At 37.0% G+C, this 23,798-nt stretch overlaps 1 protein-coding gene across 1 annotated transcript in view; it reads left to right on the top strand.

The window, feature by feature from the left end:
- Positions 1-23,798, top strand: part of LAMA4 (laminin subunit alpha 4) — a 150,817-nt gene that overhangs the window by 107,319 nt on the left and 19,700 nt on the right. Inside the window, exons 16-28 of the mRNA XM_030760289.2 lie at positions 4,009-4,125; positions 5,704-5,883; positions 8,223-8,362; positions 10,773-10,949; positions 11,623-11,768; positions 12,433-12,595; positions 13,498-13,631; positions 14,096-14,267; positions 17,313-17,444; positions 18,880-19,022; positions 20,614-20,752; positions 21,212-21,349; positions 22,991-23,124. Coding sequence (XP_030616149.2) covers positions 4,009-4,125; positions 5,704-5,883; positions 8,223-8,362; positions 10,773-10,949; positions 11,623-11,768; positions 12,433-12,595; positions 13,498-13,631; positions 14,096-14,267; positions 17,313-17,444; positions 18,880-19,022; positions 20,614-20,752; positions 21,212-21,349; positions 22,991-23,124 — 1,915 coding nt within the window. The remainder of the gene's footprint in view (positions 1-4,008; positions 4,126-5,703; positions 5,884-8,222; positions 8,363-10,772; positions 10,950-11,622; positions 11,769-12,432; positions 12,596-13,497; positions 13,632-14,095; positions 14,268-17,312; positions 17,445-18,879; positions 19,023-20,613; positions 20,753-21,211; positions 21,350-22,990; positions 23,125-23,798) is intronic.

Raw genomic sequence — 23,798 nt, 5'->3', positions numbered from 1 at the left:
TATTTAGGACAAGCCTAATGACCATATGGAAAAAAGCACTTCCAAAGGCTGGTATCTGCACCTGCTAAATCAAGCACATCCCAGAGTGGGAGAGGGAGGAAAAAATAAAAGTGAAATCATTTCAGTTAGTTTTGAATCTTATGAGTTACTCTTGAAAACAATCAAAGAATTTTACTAAACCTTACTCATCTCTGAGGTAATGAGCTCATTCCTGAGGATATTAGAGCATTGACTAATGAGGTTGGAAATCCATTATCTAGCTAACTTCTACCACCTAAAAACAAAGACCAAGTTTGAAAATTTCATGTGATTTTATCAAAGCAATTAACCTGCAGTCTAACTGTACATTTTCTCTCTTTTTTAAATGTAGAGCCATTATATAGAGAACATAAATGCATTTGTTTTTCATATGCAGACTATTTAACTATTTAATTACCATAAAGCAGCTATTATCTGAGTAAACAGACAATAAAAATGCTGTTTCTTCATTCTAATTAATTCATTATACAAGTTTAGTCTTAAACATGCTCTTTAGAAAAGAATTAGAATGTTAGCAGTAAAGAATTAGAATACTTATATTAGAATATTTTTGCATAAATGTTGTCATATGTATGTATTGCTTTTGTTTGTGAAGACCAGAGTATGTGGGTCTTCACGATGCAGTGACTTAAATACTTTATTCTCCTTGATAATTTGCAAAGTATTTTCTCAATCCTGTCATTACTGATTTGTTGAACCTCATGAAAGCAATTTTTCTATTCTGATAATGCTGTCTCTTCAAAGTTCCATATTTTATATGTAGATAAATCTCTCTGCTTTAGTCTCTTTGAATATTTTTCAGATCTGGTCACCTATTTCATGATCTTGTTTGGTTAAATCCCTTCATATGTTTATTTGCCAAAGGGACACTGATGGAGAGTTAGGACTGTGTGGATCAGAACTTGCCTCCCTTTAGAAAATATGCATGTTTGGGGCTTCCCTGGTGGCGCAGTGGTTGGGGGTCCGCCTGCCGATGCAGGGGACACGGGTTCGTGCCCCAGTCCGGGAGGATCCCACATGCCGCGGAGCGGCTGGGCCTGTGAGCCATGGCCGCTGGGCCTGCGCGTCTGGAGCCTGTGCTCAGCGGCGGGAGAGGCCACAACGGTGAGAGGCCCGCGTACCGCCAAAAAAAAGAAAAAAATTCAGTTAGAAAATATGCATGTTTGTAATATAAATTCAGGTTTTCAAATTGAACCATATTTCATCTATTGAGTTACGCTGTAATTTCAGATTACTGTTAATTCATTTCCAAATGAATTTCAATGATCAGTAATCTTTATTTACCAGATTTCCTTTTTTTCATTATCTATATCAAATAGCCATCTGTAATAAACTCAGGAAGCTGCTTTTAAAATCTTCTACTGAATTAATTGGTAAAATGAAAAATGTCTATGTAAGACAGTGGGTTCCAAATAGGACAGACTTTCTATGAAGCATTTCTTCTTATAAACATCCAGCCCCAAATAGACTTCCTTTCTCCTATTTTATCAAAAACTCCAAATACAGTTAAATATATTCTTTCTCAGTATATCAGCCAGTGTTTTTTGCAGTAACAAGACCCAAAAGGAAGAGCTGAATAGATTGCTTGTATTACAATATTCAAAAATTGAAACTAAAAGAGGGAGAGAGGGTGCAAAACAACAACAAAGTATGTTTAAGACCCTCCTTGAATTCTGGGAAATTTTTGGCACTACCCAGAGGAAACAAGAAAGAAATGCTTGTACTTCGGTTACATTGTACTTGGTACAAGTACATTGACAGGATCAACTAAGCATCACCCATATATACCCATTATGTACATGTATGGGGAAAAGATAACTGAACAATAAACCAAGCACACCAAGACTGTATAATTGAAAAAAGACAGTACACCATGGGAGGGTATATATTTGCAAGCCCATTGGAGAGAAAGAAAAGAAGGGGAAGTGAAGAAATTATTTTTTTGTTTGTCAAGATACATACATTTCCTGATGCTTTGGAAGTAAACAAAGCATGAAACAAGAATTCTTGGGAAAGTTGATCCTTCAGTTCAGGTGACAAGATATCACATCATGACTTTTTTAGATTTGTGCCAAGGTAGCCCCAGTTAGGGTCTATGCTACAAGTACATTTTCAAGAATAATTTTTTAAGAAAAAGACTAATTATCAAAACTGATGCAAGAATGAATAGAAAATCTGATAGAACTGTATATATATACATGTGTATAATAAATCTAATCAGTAATTAAGCCCTCCCACAAAGAAATCTCAAGGCTCAGATGGCTCCACCAGTGAATTCTCCAAAACACTTAAAGAAGAAATAACACCATTAGTACATAAATTCTTCCAGAAAAAAGAAAAGGAGGAAATACTCTCTTTTTTCTATGAAGCCAACAAAACTTAGATATCAAAACCTAAAGACGTTATAAACAAGGAAAAATATAAGCCAAATTCTCTCTTAAACAGAGATGTGAAACTCCTAATCAGGATATTAGCCAATCAAATCTAGCATACATAGAAATGGTAATACATGACCAAGTTAGGTTTATTCCAGGATTTCAATGATATTTTAACATTTAAAACATCAGTAGCAATTCACCACATTTACAGAACATAGGAGAACATTCATATGCCTATCTCACTACATGCAGGAAGATCATTTAACAAAACTCGCTACGCACTCATGTTTTAAAAAAACTCATAGCAAACTAGGAATAGAAGGAAACTCCCATAATCTAATAAAGAATAATAAAATAATATTCAACAAACCAATATTCATACTGAAATATTGAAAGCTTTCCCATTAAGATTGGAAATAAAACAAGGATTCCCCACATTATCAATTCAATGTGTAAATATCCAGTTTAATTCTATGTAAAACAATTAGAAATTAACTGTTTTTAAAATAACACCATTTGCAATAACATAAATTACCTAGGAATAAATCTGATGCAAGATGCTAAGATCTTTACGCATAAAACTATAATATGCTACTGAAGAAATTAAAAGATGATCTAAATGGAGATCAAAATGAGAATTTAGATCTAGGGAAGAATAAATAAATAATAAGTGGAAGACTTGAATTTGTAAAAATAACAGTTTCTGCCAAAATTTATCTATAGATTCAATATAATCTCAATTAAAGTACCAGAACTGTATATACATATACAGGATGCTTTTAGAATTTCTTTGGAAATGGGGGTGGATGGGGGTAGGCAAGAATAGCCAGCACAGTCTTGAATTAAAAAAAAAAACTGAAGGACTTAAACTACCCAATATCAAGACTTACAACTGTACAAAAATTAAGACAGAGATACAAAAAGATATAAAAAATTACAATACTCTATCATTTCTTCTGAATAAAGCTTAAAAATAGACACAACTAACGGGCAGAGATAGCATTCAGAATAGTGGTCACCTTTGGGTAATCATGGAGGTCCCAGGAAACCGTAACGGGCTAATGATGCTTTTAAAAATGCTTTTCTTGACCTGGGCGCTGGTTATATTTTGTGTTCCGTTTGTGAAAACTCATCAAGCTGTACACATATAATTGTGTACCCTTTTCTAGATGTGTGTTGTGTATCAATTAAAATTTATTAAAACAATCAAGAAAAAATAATTATTCTTATCTAACCAGTTGTCACCATAAGTATAGATAGATCTTTTCAGCTCTTTATCAATCGTGCTGCTCGTAGTTGTTAGTCACAGCAGTGCTATATTTTTCAATCAAAAAAGTTAGCCATTATCTGTACATCCGTATGAGTTACTTTATGACATCCTAAATCACTCCGAAGCAGTGTTACAAGTTTTCTGCAATCCTTTACCTCTGAGTTGAAATGCCGCTTTCCAGAATTGGTGTTCTATGTTATATTATATTCAGAATATTGCAGATGACTTAGTGGTACAAACCAGAATTTTTCTTGTTGCAATGGAAATTTCTTTCCTGGCATCTTTGCCCTACTTGTACTTTTTTTGGCTTCTTCTCCACAGGCAATGACAAGGCAGTGGCTGACACCAGTAGGCGCGTGGGTGGAGCCCTAGCAAGGAAGAGTGCCCTCAAAAACAGATTAAATGATGCCATTAAGAGACTACAAGCCACAGAGAGAGGTGAGGATCTCAGGGAGAACTTAAGGCTCATCTGTTTGTTCACTAGTATTAAGGTAAACCTTTGAGGAAAGAGTAGGTGATTCTTTGCTCATTAATCTTTTTATAAATAAATACTGCTTTCTGATGACAAAAGAAACTATGTTTATCTCACTCACACACGCACACACATACACACAAAAGTCCTGGAAAATAATAAAAGCTGTAGTCACATCACCTAGGGGTGACAATTAAATTTGAGAGCATTTTCCTCCAATCTTGTGTGTATGTGTGTGCATGCACGCATGCATGTCAATGAGATCATGATGTTTATACTATTTGGTAACCTACTTTCTTGTGAACATCCTTTTTCATTAACGAATATGCCCTAATTTGGTTATTGGGTTTCTCTGGCCCCAGCAGTAAACAGCTGCTCTCTGTTACATGCCATGTCGTTCTTATAGTGCAAGCAGGGGGACCACTGAGCCAGAGAGAAAAACAAGAGCGCTCATGCTGCCTAATCTGGAACTACAGTGCTATCTTAGAAAGATGTGATTGGGCGCATAAGTGCCTTTCCTGGCATAGCGAAAGTTAACACATTGCTGCTGGATGTGGTGTTCCACTACACAGAGCAAATCCAGCTACAGAACTACAGGATGCCAAAGCCCTGGCCAGAAGGGTGTCATCAGCATCATCAGAGCTACCACATGCTAAGCACTGGGCTGTGTTTTACAACATTATCTCATGTGGGAAAGTATTGCTGTTGCCTTTAGGCTGATGTGAACCCTGAAGCTTGTCAAGGTTGGGGAACTTGCTCCAAAAGGCACAGCAACAAAAAGAAGCAGACCCAGGATTCAAAGCTACATCCATCAGAGTTCAGAGCATGTGGGGTTAAGTTAAATGCTTCTCCAGTTAAAAATAATTAAAGCTACAACCTCACCTGAGTGATTTTTAATTGTTTTTATTACAGAAATAGTACATGACCATTATAGAAAAATAAGAAAAGAGAAAGAAGAGAAATCTTTTATAATCTCATTACCCAGGAAAAAGCCGTTTTGTTGTAAACTTATATTGGTTTTACTTTAAATATATAACTTTAAAAAATTTCACTATAGATCTCTTTTGAAACTTGCTTTTCTTATTCAAAAATACCTTTCCTTATCAATTTACTTCTGTACTAGAGCATCATTTTTATGACAGAAGCTGTCCCACAAAGAAGAAAGTGATATTTACAATGAATTTCAGACATAGGCATTTTATGAGTTAGTATCTCATATGCATTTTCTATAGCTTCCTCACCAGGTCTCTAACCTGAAGAAATACTACTCTTTTTTTAAAATTTCCCTTTAATTTGGAAATGTTTTAAATGAACGACATGATTTTAATGAGACTTTAGAGTCTTTCAAGCTCACTTGTTAATACTATTTACAATATTCTAGTGTACCTGACTTACACCATAATTAACATTTATTTAAAGATCTCGGTTTGGCTGAAAAGCCTGAATTTGAGGTCTCTTTCATCCCAGTGATGAAATGGATATTCATGACCCCATCAAATGTCCTACTTCTTTGCAAAGTAAATGTCCTTGTGCTCTGTGTGAAGGTGACGCTCAGCAGCGCCTGGGTCAGTCCAAGCTGATCACCGCGGAAGCTAACAAGACCACAATGGAAGTCCAGCAGGCGGCCGCCCCGATGGCTAACAGTCTAACCAACTGGTCACAGAATCTTCAACATTTTGACTCATCTGCTTACAACACTGCAGTGGACTTTGCCAGAGATGCAGGTATCACTTAGTAACCTCACAATTTGCATCCAATTGAGGAATTGGCCATTAAACCCTACACATCTTTTGTTAAGAAGCAATTTTTTTCATTCAAGTTTTAGATTGGAATATTGTAGGAGTTAGCTTAGAAAAGGATAAACTTTTTGCTCAGTTCATCTATCAATATATATGTATGTGTGTGGACATAGGAAATATATGTATTTCCCATAAATAAACACCAGACAGACTGGTTGAGTTAATTTTTTTCTGCGTGAAATAATGGTAACACTTGTTTTTATCAATGTAAGATTGATTCTTTGGGGAAGAAGGGCAATCACCTGTTAGAATAAATATGTTAACAAAATATTGGTTTGCTTTTAGGAAAAAAATTTACTAAACAGCACTGCTGTTACTAAACATCATTGCTTTTTCCTTACCTGAGTAAAGCAGGTTATTACCAACAAGCACTGAATATGGCCAAATATAACTTCAGCTTCCCATTAAGAAGTAAAGTCTGTTGGCCAACTTGAATATATAGTAATGAAGATGAAATATGTTGATATCTATCTAATTAATTTAGTTATACATAGATATTAAAATCACATATTACTTGAGAATTATTTTCCAGTCTCATATTTTTATTCCATCTTTTCGTACCTCCTAAATATCAATGTCTTTGTCATGATTAGAACTTCCAGTTCTCCAGAATGGTTTTGCAGACCGTATTCCCTTCACTTTCATCTGGATTAAGAACCAACTTTTTAAATCCACGTATGGATTTGTCCATCGCTAGAAATTTTATCCCAGGGCACAATATCCATTCCTGTAACAGGAAGATAGCTCTTTTATACTCATCTTTTAAGTATATATTCATGAGCCCTCCATGTAACCGCTCAATTTCTTTTGAAACTTAATCTTTAAAAAATTTGCCTACGTGATATCCAATATTTACATTTGTAAAGATATTGCCTCAGGAATATTTACTAAATTGGTGTTAATTTTTTTTCCTCCTTGTTCAGTCCCATCAGTGATTCCAGTAACCATCTAGGACTAACACTGATTGTGCGCTTTCCTCAAATAGCATTTTGTGGTTCAAAACAAAGTAAATTAAAAAGCATACCATAATATGAGACTTCATAAAGACTCTAAAGTGGCTCCCTTTCTCTGAGAGAATTGCGGGTAGAGAAACCTGTTTTGTACACATTTTCATAATCAGCATTTAATGTAATGCTTTAAACATACTTTATTGCCTCTGATGTTGAAGACTATTATACTATAACAATAGCCATTTTATAGCATAGCTATTGTGGTCAGTGATCCAAATAACAAATATTTACCGCTGTATTAACAAATACACTACATGATAGTAGCTATTATTTACCTGATTTCATTCCTTTTGCTGGAGAAGCACCTTGTTTCCTAAGTACAGAAAAGAGAAGTTTCCTAGGTCCTCACTGACATACTCTTCTGAATCTGAGTTTAGTTTGGCTCCAGGAAGAGGCTTGCTTTTGTTCAGCTGCTAATGCTCAGTGACCATGCCCTACCCTTAGATAGGAGTTTGCCTAAAGATATTTATTTTCAAGTCCAGTGGTTCTCAAACACTAGTGTGCATCGGAATCACCTGAGCCCCACCTCCATGTTGCTGGTCTGGGGACCACACATGGAGAGCCAGTGCTCCAGTCCATGAAACTTTGGAGAAGTTATGGCATTCTCTGTATCTGGGGTTCTTTCATCCAGCTGTATCCTTATGATTTGTGCTCTTTTCTCTGTGTGTGTTATACATCCCCCCTCCCCACACAGCAAAATATAACCTAAAAAGTCAGTAAGATCTGCTCCTACCATCACCTTTGTCTGGGACCATAAACCATGGCTGCCCCTCACCTTGGCACAACTGCCACTTTTCTGGATGCTCCCTTGTTTCTTCCATCTAGCTCTGCCTCTGCTTGGACCACTGCAGTGGCACTCTGATACGTGAACAGGCATTTTGGAAAACAAGATGCCACCTCCTTTTGCCCAGCATTCCTTTTGACCTGTTATATCAGTTATATTAGAAATGCAAGCAGAACTTGTGCTATATAGTGAAATGAACATCTGCATATTTGTCATGGGCCCTGCCCTTTAGAAGTGGACATTATATGTCAGCTTGCTCTGCATACAATTTATAGTTCAATATGTATTATAAATGTCACAAGATAGGAACTGATTATGCTTTGGGCTTAGCTACTAATTTTTCAGAATTAAAAATAATTTCTTATAGTTCTACCAGAAGTAACCATGTATTTGTTGTCTCTTCATCTCATTCCTGAACTAGACTTAATACTGAGATATCTACTCAAGTGATTAATTTTTATTAACTGCAGTTGGAAATCTGACAGAGGTTGTCCCTCAGCTCCTGGATCAGCTTCGCACGGTAGAGCAGAAGCGGCCTGCAAGCAACGTTTCTGCCAGTATCCAGAGGATCCGAGAGCTCATTGCTCAGACCAGAAGCGTTGCCAGCAAGGTAACCAGTGAAAGGAGTCGTCATCAGTCACTGGGTGATAATGATAGCGTGAGGCTGAGCTCAGGCTCCTTGGGCAGCTTCCAGAGCTGGAAACTTTCTACTATATTATCCAACTTGGTAGTTCTCAGCTCCATCCGTTCATTAGAATCACATGAGGAGCTTTGAAAACCAAACCAATTCCTGGTCCCAACCTCAAAGCAATACTCATGCTCTCTAGAGGAAGGGCTCAGAACCTGTATTTTTTTGAAGCTCCTCAGTGATTCTAATGTGTAACCAAGATTAAGAAGCACACATTTAACCTAGTCAACAAAGCTCGTAGAGCAAAAGGAATCAAGGAAAGCTAACCCCACTAAAAGACTCAATTTTATTATTATTATTATTATTCATTATCCTAACAGCTGTCTTTGTGCAGTTACTATATGGAATAATCTTGCTCATCTACCTCTTCAAAGAATTCTCTAGTGCAACATAGATGATATGAAGCTTTTACTGACCTCTCTACAGGCTTAACACATAGCAGCTAAACTGAACAATTTCAACAAAGACCTCATCCTGAGATGCTATACAGAAGCAACACAACACCATAACTAGTGCTGGCATTGATGGGAAATATCCTGACACAGCAATTAACATTTTCAGTGTGGCAAAACATGGCTTGTTCTTGGCCCCCTTTCTAATTTGTTTTTTATTAATTTATAGACCAGCATTATTTTTTACAACCAAATTATATGGTTTTATTTTTTCAATTGAGAGTCAGCCTGAACAGACTGTTGGTCCTAATTACTGACAGAATTAAGAACTGGAAATCAACTATTTTGTAATGAAGGAAATTATTATTGGTAAATATACCCAACTTTTTTTTTTTTTTTTTTGCGGTACGCGGGCCTCTCACTGTTGTGGCCTCTCCCGTTGCGGAGCACAGGCTCCGGACGCACAGGCTCAGCAGCCATGGCTCACGGGCCCAGCTGCTCCGCGGCATGTGGGATCTTCCTGGACCGGGGCACGAACCCGTGTCCCCTGCATCGGCAGGCGAACTCTCAACCACTGCGCCACCAGGGAAGCCCCCAACTTTTAAATGATATATGATAATTGGTCCCACCCCACAAATCACCTTTTTTAGATACCTTGAAGAACATTTCAAAAAAGATTTATTGTCAAGAAGTGGCATTTCCAATGCTAGGTTTCTGTGAATGCCTTCTGGTAGTTTTATTTCTATGGGGTAGAATTTGGGGGCCTTAATCACCTGAAACCATTTTCTGAAGAGAGTCTTGGCAATGCCTTTGGGGCCCACACAGCTCCCCAAAGGGAGATGCTTTCTATGCATATATACATCTTTTTCAAACTCTCAGTTTTTACAAAGGAACTTTAATCCCATACACTGCTTGATTGTTCATTAAGATTTATTGTGCTTTACTCAACTGGCAACATAAGACAGCTGCACTCTAGGCACTTGGAAATATAATCTTGAACTCACTGACCATCAGTATTAATCAAATTAATATTATTCAGTTATGTAATACATCTACTTATTCATAAATATTTGCATAAACGACATGAATATACACAGACCATCTACTTATTAATACTCTGAAAGTCACCTCGAATCAGACCAGTTCAGCACGTTATATTGGGCCTCTTAGAAATGTATTTACTAAATCCTGCTTTGTTGTGATGCCTTTCTAAGGATCATTATAAGAAACATCTTAATGAACTCATCACTACAGTTATTATAATGATAAAGCCAGGCACTGGAAAACACTTTACAGTTATCATCTGGTTTCATTCTCATAACAAATTTATTGTCCTCATTTTACAGATGAGGAAACTACAGGTTAAGTGATTTGCTCATGGTTCCATAGCTAGTAAGTGGCAGAGCCAGGTTTTAAGACCCCATCTAAGACTTCAAAGCTGGCCTCTAGACCCCTCCCAACTGTCCAGACATGGTCAAGGATATTGCTCACAGCCTCACCCCATGCTCCTCTTTTGAAGACCCTAGGGAAAAGGTCCTAGCTATATTAGTACCCAAGATTAGTTATTATTCTCCTGATCAATTAGTTGTTAATTTTATGGGCGTTGTGAATTGTATAACTCACCAAGTATCCCTTCAAGCGGTTTAGTTCACCTTAACCAAATATGTAGTTCATTGTGGAATGCATATTTATCCTCATTCTTAGACCTACTTTGTCACCTTTTTGTTCTGCTTTCTTTCACCTCACTTTAAATTTAAACTGTATTATCTTCCTTAAATCCTTTCGCCAACAAGTTGAGGACATAAGTAAACAAAGGCTTGGAGGTCATGGGTAAAGCTCAGAGACCTCATAAGGAATGAGGGAAGCCCATTGAGAACCATGGGAAAGCACTATGCCCATTTCTGTGGGGTACTTTTAATGGAATAATTTTGTAACTCCAGATCCAAGTCTCCATGATGTTTGATGGTCAGTCGGCAGTCGAAGTGCATCCCAAAGCCAGAATGGATGACTTAAAGACCTTTACGTCCCTGAGCCTGTACATGAAGCCTCCTCCTGTGAAGCAACCAGAGCTGGGTGGGACTGCAGATCAGTTCGTCCTATACCTCGGAAGCAAAAACGTAAGAGCATGTGGTTGTAAATGATGGAATAATGTTGAAAGGAAAGATAAGTGCTTTTTCTCTTGCCTTAAAACAAAGCTACCTGTGCAAATAAACAAAATTTCTATTCTAGCACCTCAAAAGGTATAGACCATTTTAAGGCCAAGACTAAAGTAGTGACTTTAGGACAAGTAATTCCTTCTCTGTGTGGGATATTTCTGTGGTTTCTTCATATCGGCCTCACACTGCTAACTCTGAGGAGTGTGAATGCAGCATTTCAAAGACACCCAGAGTACAGAGGCCTATTATGTTTAATGATGACCCCTGCTTTGAAGGTGCATAGCAATCGGTATTGCCAGGCTGCATTATATCCCCAGATTAACCAAACAAGGTTAGCACACTCCTGACAGCCATCAAATGTCCACAAGCCCACAGTTGCTTGCCCTCCTGCCCAAGGTATATTTGGACAGGCATGGAGGGATCGGGGGGAGGGGCAGCACACTGATGCAGCCACAGGGAGGCTGCAAAGAACGAGGCGCTGCCCAGTCTAATGGGCACTTTGGTAATAATTCAAGCCAGACATGCCTTATATACAGCCAAGCATCTGGATTGCTAATTGTCTTTTAAAGAAATGAGAATGAAAGATGATATTCATTCATATGGATTTTATTTAAGAGACTTCTTGACATTTCAGGCCAAAAAAGAGTACATGGGTCTTGCAATCAAAAATGATAACCTGGTGTACGTTTATAATTTGGGAACTAAGGATGTAGAGATTCCCCTGGACTCCAAGCCTGTCAGTTCCTGGCCTGCTTACTTCAGCATTGTCAAGATTGAAAGGTAAAGTGAATCCGTGACACAGGGCTCATCTGCAAATTTCATAAAAAATCTATTGAATGCACTCATGCACACACACACACACACACACACACACACACACACACACAGTCTTTCTATGGATGTTGCTCCTCTTTCTTCCATTATTCCTGTACTCCTTCACAAACACCTTAGTGGAAAACAAAAAATTAGAAAGAATAGTCATCACTTCTAAAGAGCAATCTGATTATTAGATGTTTTTAATCTGGCCAATCCATGAATTGATTCCAAGATGGAATGTCTTTTTTTCCCTTTCCCTTTGATTGTTGACATTATATAAATGCTTATGAAAGTGACAAAATCAAATCACCAATTCTGTGATGAAGGGACATTCACATTTTGACATTTAAAAAAAAAAAAAACATATTTTCGGGCTTCCCTGGTGGCTCAGTGGTTGAGAGTCCGCCTGCCGATGCAGGGGACACGGGTTTGTGCCCCGGTCCGAGAAGATCCCACATGCCGTGGAGCGGCTCGTGAGCCATGGCCGCTGAGCCTGCGCATCCGGAGCCTGTGCTCCGCAACGGGAGAGGCCACAACGGTGAGAGGCCCGTGTATCGCAAAAAAAAAAAAAACATATTTTCTACGAATTATCTGGCTAATAAAGAGTGAAAATTCTTTATCTGAACAGGGTAGGAAAACACGGAAAGGTGTTTTTAACAGTCCCAAGTCTAAGTAGCACCGCAGAAGAAAAGTTTATTAAAAAGGGGGAATTTGCGGGAGATGACTCCTTATTGGATCTGGATCCTGAGGACACTGTGTTTTATGTTGGTGGCGTGCCTTCAAACTTCAAGGTGAGCTGTCCAGCTATATTTTGACTTATTGCAAATCTATAGTGATTGTTTTTAGAAGTCCATAAAGCCTACAGTGATTCAGCGCTTGGATGGAAACCTTAATATCTTTAAAAAAAGAGTTTAGCTCAGTGGGTGGTAGAATTCTGAATTAGGATCTATAAATCTGCTGCTTAAATCTGGTCTGTGCTACCCATATTTTCATAGTGTCAAATACTTTCAAGCTGTATCTAACACTTGATATATCAAATACTTTCAAGCTATATCTAACACTTGAATATCAATTTATTTCATTCTGATACATGCATATGTAATTAATTACCCCCACCTACCTTGTGGGTTTATAGCTAGTCTTCAGGTTTACAGGCGACAGTTTCAGAAATTCTGTTTTATCAGCTAATATACAGGCATGAAATGAAATACCTAGGATGAGGGAGGGGGTGGGGTCTAGGAGGGGAGATGAGACCTGTTGAAGGGCAGATACAGGAAAGGCCCAGGAAGACAGGGAGTTGATCCAGGATTTCAGTTGCAAAACTGTTACTCACTAGTGAGAGGCACATTATTGAACCTCTCTGAGAATTACTTTCCCTCTCTTTATGTGAGGACAGGAATACCTACCTCACAGAGCTGGTGTAAGGATTGACTTTGGTCATGAATCCACAGTCAGGTGTGTGACTGGCACATATTATATGCTCAATAAACCCCACCCTCTCTGCTAAGATATGGACAACTGAAAAATCTTTGTTATTCTAGATGGTTTAGCATAGAATAGACACAAACTCAGGTCTAGAAAGATATTCCTATCAGTGGGAAGGTCCCCTTGACCTACTGTTGTCTCACTGCCTGATCTGTGTGGACTGGATGAGATGTGGTCATGGCACAGTTGACTTCACCTTGTTTCACAGCTCCCTGCCAGCTTAAACCTGCCTGGCTTCGTTGGCTGCCTGGAATTGGCCACTTTGAACAATGATGTGATCAGCTTGTACAACTTTAAGCACATCTATAATATGGATCCCTCCAAATCAGTGCCCTGTGCCAGGTAAGAACGTGTTAAGAGTACTAAAAATTTGATAGCCATGCAAGAGCTGCAGATGAGACAAGTGTGGGTAAATATTCAGGTTTTCAATCTTTTTTGGGGGGAAACCAGTTTTGAAACTGCATAATAGTCATGCCTGCACACAACTTTTCAGTTCTTCTCTACCATAATGAGCATGCACTATTATTAAAAGTGTTAAACTACTTGTTTGCAGCTTTGGTTTCAGATTCCAGAGACTGGGGTCTCACTGGAACCTTCTGTTATCTTAGCACATAGGGTAGAGAAAAAAAATCCATTACAAACAATTTGTTTAAATGCTTCTTTGTGTCTCCCATGCAGACATCAGGACTTCATTTAAATGCTATTAAGGCCCATGAAAAATGTCGTGAGAATGGGTTAAAAGGGCCTCATTTGAAAAGCATAACAGAAGCTGTCATATTCATATGATCCTTGTATTTTTATTTCAGAGATAAACTGGCCTTTACTCAGAGTCGGGCTGCCAGCTATTTTTTCGATGGTTCTAGTTATGCCGTGGTGAGGGATATCACAAGGAGAGGGAAATTCGGTCAGGTGACTCGCTTTGACATAGAAGTTAGAACACCAGCTGACAACGGCCTTGTGCTCCTGATGGTCAATGGAGTGAGTAAAAATAAAAATTCTACATCTTCTCCCTTATTGCCTTTACTTTCTGCTGTGCATGTTTCTAGGAAACTTCCCAGGTTGAGTGTGTCATGCCATCAAACTGAAGTTTTAGCTTAGAAAGCAAAATTGGGTTTTTTTCCTTCAGGGAAATGATGTCAGCAGTAAGTAAAAGCAGCCATGAGATGCATTTCCCTGCAGTACGTTTTTGGATGTATATTAAATATAACCCCTTTAATAAACTAAGGGAACTTTAAGGAAAATCAGCACCAAGATCTAGGCGAGCATGTGTCTACAGAAATTTAGCACTGACTTTTTAAATCATATGCCCTAATCAGTTAAAAAGAAGTTTGCATGCTTAATATATGTGTGTGTGTGTGTGTGTATATATATTTATATATATACACACACACACACACATCTCTTTATTTATTAATGATATACTACATATGAATATAATATTCAAAACTAGGAAAAAGATAATTTATATAAAAACTGAATAAAAATAAATACAATTTTAAAATAAAGATGAAGTAAAATAAAATTAATTTTATTTTGCTAATGATACAAGAATTATTAATGGCAGTGTTAGTGAGAACAGTGTAATTAAAAATGCTTAAGTATTTTTGAAAGTCTCATTAAACGCATTGTGATACAAGTTTTGTCCTGAGTCCAGTTTATTTCAATACTAAGTTCTATTGGCTATCATAACTAGACAAGATACCTCATATAAATAAAAATGTAGGAAATATATGATTGGCTGTGCTTACTAAATCATGGTACGGTTATTCAGTCTCATTCACCAATTGGCAAAAGTTGTCTTTGAAATTCAGCTGGCAGATTTTCATCTTTCCTGATGTCAGTTCTTGCAAGGTAATCAGATATCGTATCATTTTGTAAACTTTAACAAAGGAATTCAAGACCGTTAAAAATCTTCATTTGAAAGACATTTAAACAGGTTAGAAATTTCTTTCCAGAAATGTTTTAATAGTGCAGATATGAGAGTTTTTATGGTAGTATACTTACGTTCTTTTCATCAACAAATTTACTTACCAATAGAAAACTTTCCCATATACATTTTTTAAAAACCATCTCCCCCAGGGCTTCCCTGGTGGCACAGTGGTTAAGAATCCGCCTGCCAATGCAGGGGACGTGGGTTCGAGCCCTGGTTCGGGAAGATCCCACACGCCGCGGAGCAGCTAAGCCCATGCACTACAACTACTGAGCCTGTGCTCTAGAGCCCGCAAGCCACAACTACTGAGCCCATGTGCCACAACTACTGAAGCCCGTGCACCTAGAGCCCATACTCCACAACAAGAGAAGCCACCGCAATGAGAAGCCCACGCACTGCAATGAAGAGCAGCTCCCGCTTGCCACAACTAGAGAAAGCCCGCGTGCAGCATCCAAGACCCAATGCAGCCATAAATAAATAAATACACACATACATACATACATAATTTTTTTTAAAAAAAACCATCTCTCCAGAGTACAACTTTCTTCCCTGCCAAAATAGTTTCTCATCCATTGTTACAATGCCCCTACCTTGAAATTACAGATCAAGTATGTTTTTTTTTAGTAGCTAGTAGGTTTTATACTACTAAAAGACATTTGTCATCACAAATAAAGGTCAATAAATTTAGAATAATTCATTTTATAAGGAAAATGTGTAACCCCCTTGAAACTTAACAGCATTTTTAGTAACTTACAGGAAATAATCTGCAAACATCTACATGTCTCAAAATATTTTCACATCACTGTACCTCAGTAGAAAATTACTGTAAATAGTCTATTATTAAGTGACCTCACTCATAAATCCACGTAACCAGGCACACATAAACGTCAATAATTGCAATAGGCTAAACACAAAGAAATGAGTGGGGGGCCATGGCCTGCCTTCAAGTGTGGAACTTCATTCTCAAAGCCTCACATACTGTGTGAATCTAAATCCCATGAAAATCCATCCAAAGGACAAAATGAAGGCCCAGAGTCAATCCATGTATTAAATATTAAAAGTTAGCTTCTTTCTCTATTTTAGAGTTTTAAAATGAGTATAAATAGAAGTTGAAATATTTTCTTTCTATACCTCAGTGGATTTTGTTCCACATTCTCAAGAGTATATAAATTCTGCCCAAAAGATCACTTTCTGTGAAATAGGGACTTTCCATAATACTTTATTTTTCAAATCCATTGAATTCTTCTTTTTTTTTTTCAGTCTTTATTGAATTTGTTACAATATTGCTTCTGTTTTTATGTTTTGGTTTTGTGGCTGAGAGGCATGTGGGATCTTAGCTCCCTGACCAGGTATCAAACCCGCACCCCTGTGCATTGGAAGTGTAGAGTCTTAACAACCGGACCATCAGGGAAGTCCCGAAAATCCATTGAATTCTTGTGTCTATGCACTATCTTCTAAAACAAGCAAGACTGACCAGTAAATTACTTGAGTGTTACAGAATTACTTTGGTTCTTGAATATCACATGGTCCAAGTGCATAATAATTCCGTATTTATCTACATAACTCCAGTGTTTCAAAATAACACAGGAATGACCCTCTTTTTCTTAGGTCCATATTTGCTGATAATTTTCTAAGATTCTTTTCAGCATACCTTGGAATTCTTTTTCAATGTTACCAGTTTTGCTCTTAAAGTGAAATGTAATCACATCTATTGGCCTGTTATAACTTTGAAATGTTGCCTTAAAAAAGGGCAGTTTGAATACATATGGTCTATAATACTCTGTTTTCAAGATTGTTAAAGGTCAATAAGGTAAATGTTAAATTTCATTAATTCACAAAGTAAATGAAAAACAATAGAATATAGTTGTTTTAAATTGTAGATAAATATTAAAATTTTGGTGTATAAATGAGACATAACTGCTGATATGGATGTAGTTGTGATTTTTATTTCATAATAAGAATATCATGAGACTTCTTTAGTCTGCAAACAGTTTCAGTAATAAAGAATACAGTGTTATTTCTCAAATTCAGCTAAACCTTCTCTTTCATAATAGCAGACGCTCACATCTTATAACTTTTTGTCTTCTCCACAGAGTATGTTTTTCAGCCTGGAAATGCGCAATGGTTACCTACATGTGTCCTATGACTTTGGGTTTAGCAACGGCCCTGTGCATCTTGAAGACACAATGAAGAAAGCTCAAATTAATGATGCAAAATACCATGAGGTACTGATCATTGCAGTTTGAGTATTTTGTTTTGTTTTATTTGTATTTAGATCTACTGATCTAATCAGATGGTCAAATGAGATAGGTGAGAAAGTAATTAAACTGAATACCTTCACATATAAAAACCAAGTGAAAGGCCCTCACCTACTCAACTCCAGGATAACATTTGCTTTAAAAGAATGGATATTTTATCATATTGGAGTTGTTTGTTTGTTTTAATAAATTTATTTATTTATTTATTTATTTTTGGCTGCATTGGTTCTTCTTTGCTGTGCACAGGCTTTCTCTAGTTGCCATGAGCGGGGGCTGCTCTTCATTGCGGTGTGCAGGCTTCTCATTGCGGTGGCTTCTCTTGTTGCAGAGCACAGGCTGTATGCGTGCGGGCTTCAGTAGTTGTGGCACACAGGCTCAGCAGTTGTGGCACACGGGCTTAGTAGCTCCGCGGCATGTGGAATCTTCCCAGACCAGGGATCAAACCCATGTCCCCTGCATTGGCAGGCGGACTCTTAACCACTGTGCTACAAGGGAAGTCCCATATTGGAGTTTCTAATAAAAGAGTCAGTGAAGATTCATTTTAATTGCTTCATTGATCAAAAGACTCCCATTAATACTCTATCTCTTGATTATGATGGCACTTCTATACATTTGTTGAAAATGAGAGTGTAGATACACAGCCATTTTTTTGCTTTTTCCTTGAGTCCCATTAAATGTAAAAAGAGTAGATATAAGTAAATCATTTCCTTTTAAACCATTTATCCAAAACTTAGAAAATACTAACACAGATTTTCTTATAAAGAAAACCCACAAAGAGTGCTCTTTAGTCCTGAACAGATGTGAAGTATACGGATAATATATTTCTTCTATTTTCACTAACAACTACTTTAAATCTACACTTTAATAAAATATATAAAAGGCATAATATCTTTTAAGTTGAACTAAAATGCAGAGACTAGAGGCTATATTTCTCTTTTCAGTTCAAAGTCCATAGCCTTCATGAGGATGGTTTACAAAGAATATTTTAACTATTTCTCTGACTGGCACTTTCCCACATTCATTAAAGCATCTCACTACACCACCAAAAAATGACACCTGGCAGCATTCAGTCCAGGGCCCAGAAGGTAACTGTTTATAATTTTTTTCCTGAACCCCTCAGAGGGGCAAAATAAAACAGTTGGTCTCATAGCAAAATTTTTCTTGGGCTAGCCCTATCTCCATATGGAAACCCTTCTCCAGCAAATATGAACTTCTGGTTATGCAAGTAAGAGTTTTCATGTCTGTGAGTAAGAAAGGAAGATCTTATTCCCCGCTTTGTGAACAAACAAGCATAAGAACATGGAGGCCCAGCTCTTACAACCAGAATAATTAAAATATATAGCAGTCTTCAAAAAGGTGATTGTTAAGCAGTGATCAACTTACTATGCACTATTTCTCCCAGATCTCAATCATTTACCACAATGATAAGAAAATGATTTTGGTAGTTGACAGACGACATGTCAAGAGCATGGACAATGAAAAGATGAAAGTACCTTTTACAGACATATACATTGGAGGAGCTCCCCCAGAAATCTTAGAATCAAGGTAAGCTTTTTTGCTGTTGTTAAGCTGCTTGTTCCTAACGAAGCACTGGGCTGAGGATTCAGCATCCAGGAGAGGTGTAGTAAATGTTTGAGCATTCCCACCTACTACTTTTGTACACGTTTACAGAAGCACACACACAGCCATTCACCCATGGGCCCTGTGCAGCTAGTCCTCATGACCCCCTTAAATTGTCATCTAGTAGATGTGATCTACAGATTTAATTATTTATTACTCTTAGAACATAGTCTAATGCAGTATTTCTTATCCACAAGAGGAAAGGTGGAGCATGTGTATTATGTGAAAACAAAGAAACGTTGTGTTCATTTACTTTTGTTTTAGTATTAATTTAGACTTATTTGAACTCTCAAACAGCATCTTAGGGTAAACAAAAATTTTAAGCCTGTGGGGGTTGTGAATTAAGTATAATGAAACATTAATATATTCAAAATTTCAGCTGTCTCGCTACCATCAGTTCATAGCATCAGAGACTCTTAAAACTGAGAGACAACTTTAGGATATTCCAGTCCAGTCACTCTCAACCCTGCTTCACATTAGAATAAACTAGAGAACTTTTATAAACATCGTTACCCATGACCATTCTCCAGAAATTCTAATTGTTCTGGGATGAGGCCCCAACCGTAAGCTTTTTTCCAAACTAAATATCCTCTTCAATTCCTTCAGCCATGCCACATGGGATATTTAACCATCATGGTTGCTGTATGTGCACCTCAGTCTGTCAATTAGCGTGATCATGCAGGTATGATCTTGTCAGAGCAGAGTAAAGTGGGACTGTTACCCCTTAATTTGGCCAGTGTTCACCTAAAATACATGGAAGTCATTGTAACTTGCTCAAAATTAACTTCATATTCATACAATATCCAATAATATGTTCTTGGGTACTTCCTATCTATTAGCTATAAAGATGGGTGCTAGGATTACAGTTTTGAGCAAAATGCCATCCTTAATCTTAAAGATAAAGGATTTCTCACTTTCCTATTGCTCCAGAGGCCCAACGTTCACTAAAAACTTCTCTAGCCTTAGTTGATTAGTGTGTTGCAGATACATTAAGGACAAGTAAATGAGTTCATGACCCAAGTGGATTAGTGGAAGACTGAAGACCCGGGTTCAAATCCTAACTTACCACTTGTGACATTAAAAAGAATTACTTAATATTTCTGTTTCACTTTATAGGTAAACCATGTGAAACTGCCAATTTTTGACCCATACATATGTCAGTTCATTATGGTTCAACCTATTAATCATCGGTAAAAGGGAAATAATAACATCACCATCTATATCACTGAATTGTTATACAGATAAAATGAGCTAATGTAAGTTAAAGGATCTTGAAAATTATAAAGAAGTAAACTAATTGGCTTCATGCAGAATAAAGCTGTTCTGTATGCAAAGATTAGACATTACTGTGTGCTTATGAAAGAAGGCATGAGAATATGAATAATTATACAGCTATTAAAAATAACTATAAATAAAATCAAATTTTTATATCCTACATATGTAGGGTAACATCATCACCACCACCACTACCATCATCATCATGGCTATATCAGTAAAGACTAATTTTCTTTTCCAGGACCCTAAGAGTACACCTTCCCCTGGATATCAATTTCAGAGGATGTATGAAGGGTTTCCAGTTCCAAAAGAAAGATTTCAATTTATTAGAACAGACAGAAACCCTGGGAGTTGGTTATGGATGCCCAGAAGACTCTCTTGTAAGTACACGATCAAAAGGTTTTTAATAAATAGACAAGAAACGTACTGCTCTTAAAAGCTGAAAAAGCTCTTTTCTCTGTAATCCTGTGTACACCTTGGGCTCTTTTCTGCCACCAGTGGAAAGAAGAATCATTAAGCTAAAAAGGCTTGTGGGGATCCTCTGTGACTTGTCCAGTTGCTTCACTTTTCAATGAATGATTGGGGCTACCAAAGCCCAGAGAGGCTGCGTGAGCATCTTCACTCACTCATGGTGGAGGAAGTAGGGAAGCTGAAACCCCATCTTTTAGAGGCATACAGAAGGAAGGCTAGCATGCCTGAATTTCAGTATAAACCAGAAATTAAAACATAACTATTAACATAGGAACTAGCAGATAAGGCCTTTGGTATGTAAGAAATGGGCATTTTAAGCTTTTTGATAATTATCCAAACACTGTATTCCTACTTTCTTTGGCACACAGATATCTCGCAGAGCATATTTCAATGGACAGAGTTTCATTGCTTCAATTCAGAAAATATCTTTTTTCGATGGCTTTGAGGGAGGTTTTAATTTCCGAACATTACAGCCAAATGGGTTACTGTTCTATTGTGCTTCAGGGGTAAGTATTTGTTTTTCCCTGTGGGATCTTCTTTGTGGTAATTGTTTTGTCTGTTAAAAATACTTTTAAGCACCTTAAAAGTGATTTTCAATTCAGATTAATTTTGACTCGTGTACACACACAAATGTCTCATTTCCGACACTTTGTAAAATATTATATATGTTGTATATGAGGAGTTTTTAACCTGGGCTTCATAGACCCACCTCTCAGGGGTTCATGGAAAGAATTCAGTGGGTCTGTGAACTAGGTGAGAAAAAATTACAACTTTATTTTCTCTAACTACAATTTAGCATTTTCTTCAATTGTGAATGTTGGCAACAAACCACAGTAATATTAGCAGTACCTGTCACTTTGTCATTAATAGAAATCACAGGTATTTTTCATTGCACATTATAGTAGTCACAGGTATCTCAAAATATTTTTGCTCATTGCTACTTCTAAATTGCAGTAGTTATTAGATCTGCTAATAGATTTTATTATTTAGTGCCTTAATGTAGAAGTACATATATAACTATATCACATATTTATTGTTTCAATATTTTGAAACTGTATTTCAATGTAATTGGTTTCCTTTGTATTCCTACATATTTTGTTCAGTGATTTTAAAATATTTTATGAAGGGGTCCATATGTATCACCAAACTGCCAAAAGAGTGCATAGCACAAAAAATGTTAAGAACCTCTGTGTATATATACAAACTCATGTGTGATTCAGTTTGTGAAATAGTTCTTGAATTTGGTATAGAACACTGTAGCTCAGCTTATAAAGATATGCTGTGTTGAGAATAAAATAAGGTTTGTAAAAGTTTGGTGACCTTAAGTTCTAACTGATTTATCTCTGAAAAGGTCATCACCAATATATACACTGATGGACCAGGTCATAATATGATTTATAAAAGCAGCTTTTACTTTTCATTCTTATTGCCTTGTATCTGTCACATTTATATCCAATTTAAATCAGTAGCATCTGTGAGAATTTACCCAAAACACTTTGTAGGACCTCTGCCACCAAACCTGCCTCAGATTACCATGGTTAGTTAAATAATACCTTTTGCCCACAAAAAGTAGTTATGTTGAGGGCTAACTGTAGAGGTTGATGCCCACATAGGGAAGAGAAGGAAGATTATCATTTTGCCAATATTTTAAGACAAGCAATAAGCAAATTCAGAAAAAGATGTTAACTTCTGCTATTTTAAAATTTTTCTGCCTCTGTAGATGAAAAGTGAAACATTTTTAAAAGCCACATTAGCAAATTAACCCATGCCTGGTCATCTAGCTACATCCCCAAGGAAATTCAAATATTGCCTTTTCAAAAGTGAGACTGATGACAGAATAGAAATGCCTGAGTTAAGAAAGTAACTGATGCTGGGATGACAACTACTTAGCATGACAAAATCACCTGAAATTTTCAGTTCAAAATACAGGAAATTCCTCTTTCCATTGAAATGTATCTGATTTTATAGGTAACACCAATACAAGCAATAGAGTATTTTGTTGTTGTTGTTCATAGAAATTATTTTTCAAGCAAATTTCCCACACGATGGGTGTTCCTTTAAGCAATCCCATTAAGTAAGTGTTGAAGACGTGTCCATCTTTTGGATACCTGGCCTCCCTAGTTAAAAAACCTGTGCTTGCATTTCAGTCAGACGTGTTCTCCATTTCATTGGATAATGGCACTGTGATCATGGATGTAAAGGGAATCAAGGTGCAGTCGGCCGATAAGCAGTATAATGACGGGCTGTCCCACTTCATCATTACCTCTGTCTCCCCTGCAAGGTACAGCTCCTCACTTTATTTTCTTTCTACCAGATGGCTTTATCTGTAGGGCATGATTCTGTCCAGTGACCACTGTGAATAATAGGCTATATTATTACTTTTATAGTGTTTAAAAAAATGATAGAAGGAACAACTTACCTTCTTTTTAAAAATTGATATTAATTTTTAAGACATGCCAAATAAATCACTATAAAATTAACTAACAGGTATGTAAAGTTTTTTTCCCAGTGAAACCATAAGCTATAATCTCCTTGAGAGAAGTACCTGCACATAGCACTTACTAAATGGAGTGCAGTGTTTTGCACATAGAAGGAGCTCAGCAAATAATTGGTTTCATTAGGTTTTAATTAAACAATTGAGAATGTTGCATTTACGGCCACATTTTAAAAAGTCTAATAACTTTATCTTTAAAATATGTAATACTGAGTTTCTTTTTCATAAAAAGAAAGTCTTTCTGGAAAAAGAAAGGAATTTCCGTTGTAGACTGCTGCTATTCTATGTCCACTTCTATGGAGCCCTCCCATTATAAAAAACATTAATAGGTCTTTTCAAGACACCACTTCCAATCACTATCAGTGTGCTTTACAATGAAAATAGTTTCCCACAAGTGTGATTAAATGATCACCATGATTTATGTTCTGATTTTTCCACACCAAAGAAAAAAATAAAAAGTT

Source organism: Delphinapterus leucas, chromosome 12 (assembly GCF_059928025.1).
Source record: "Delphinapterus leucas isolate spDelLeu-1000000601 "Yukka" chromosome 12, BTC_Dleu_Yukka2, whole genome shotgun sequence".
NCBI classification, from domain to species: Eukaryota; Metazoa; Chordata; class Mammalia; order Artiodactyla; family Monodontidae; genus Delphinapterus; species Delphinapterus leucas.
This window is presented reverse-complemented; position numbering and strand designations above follow the sequence as displayed.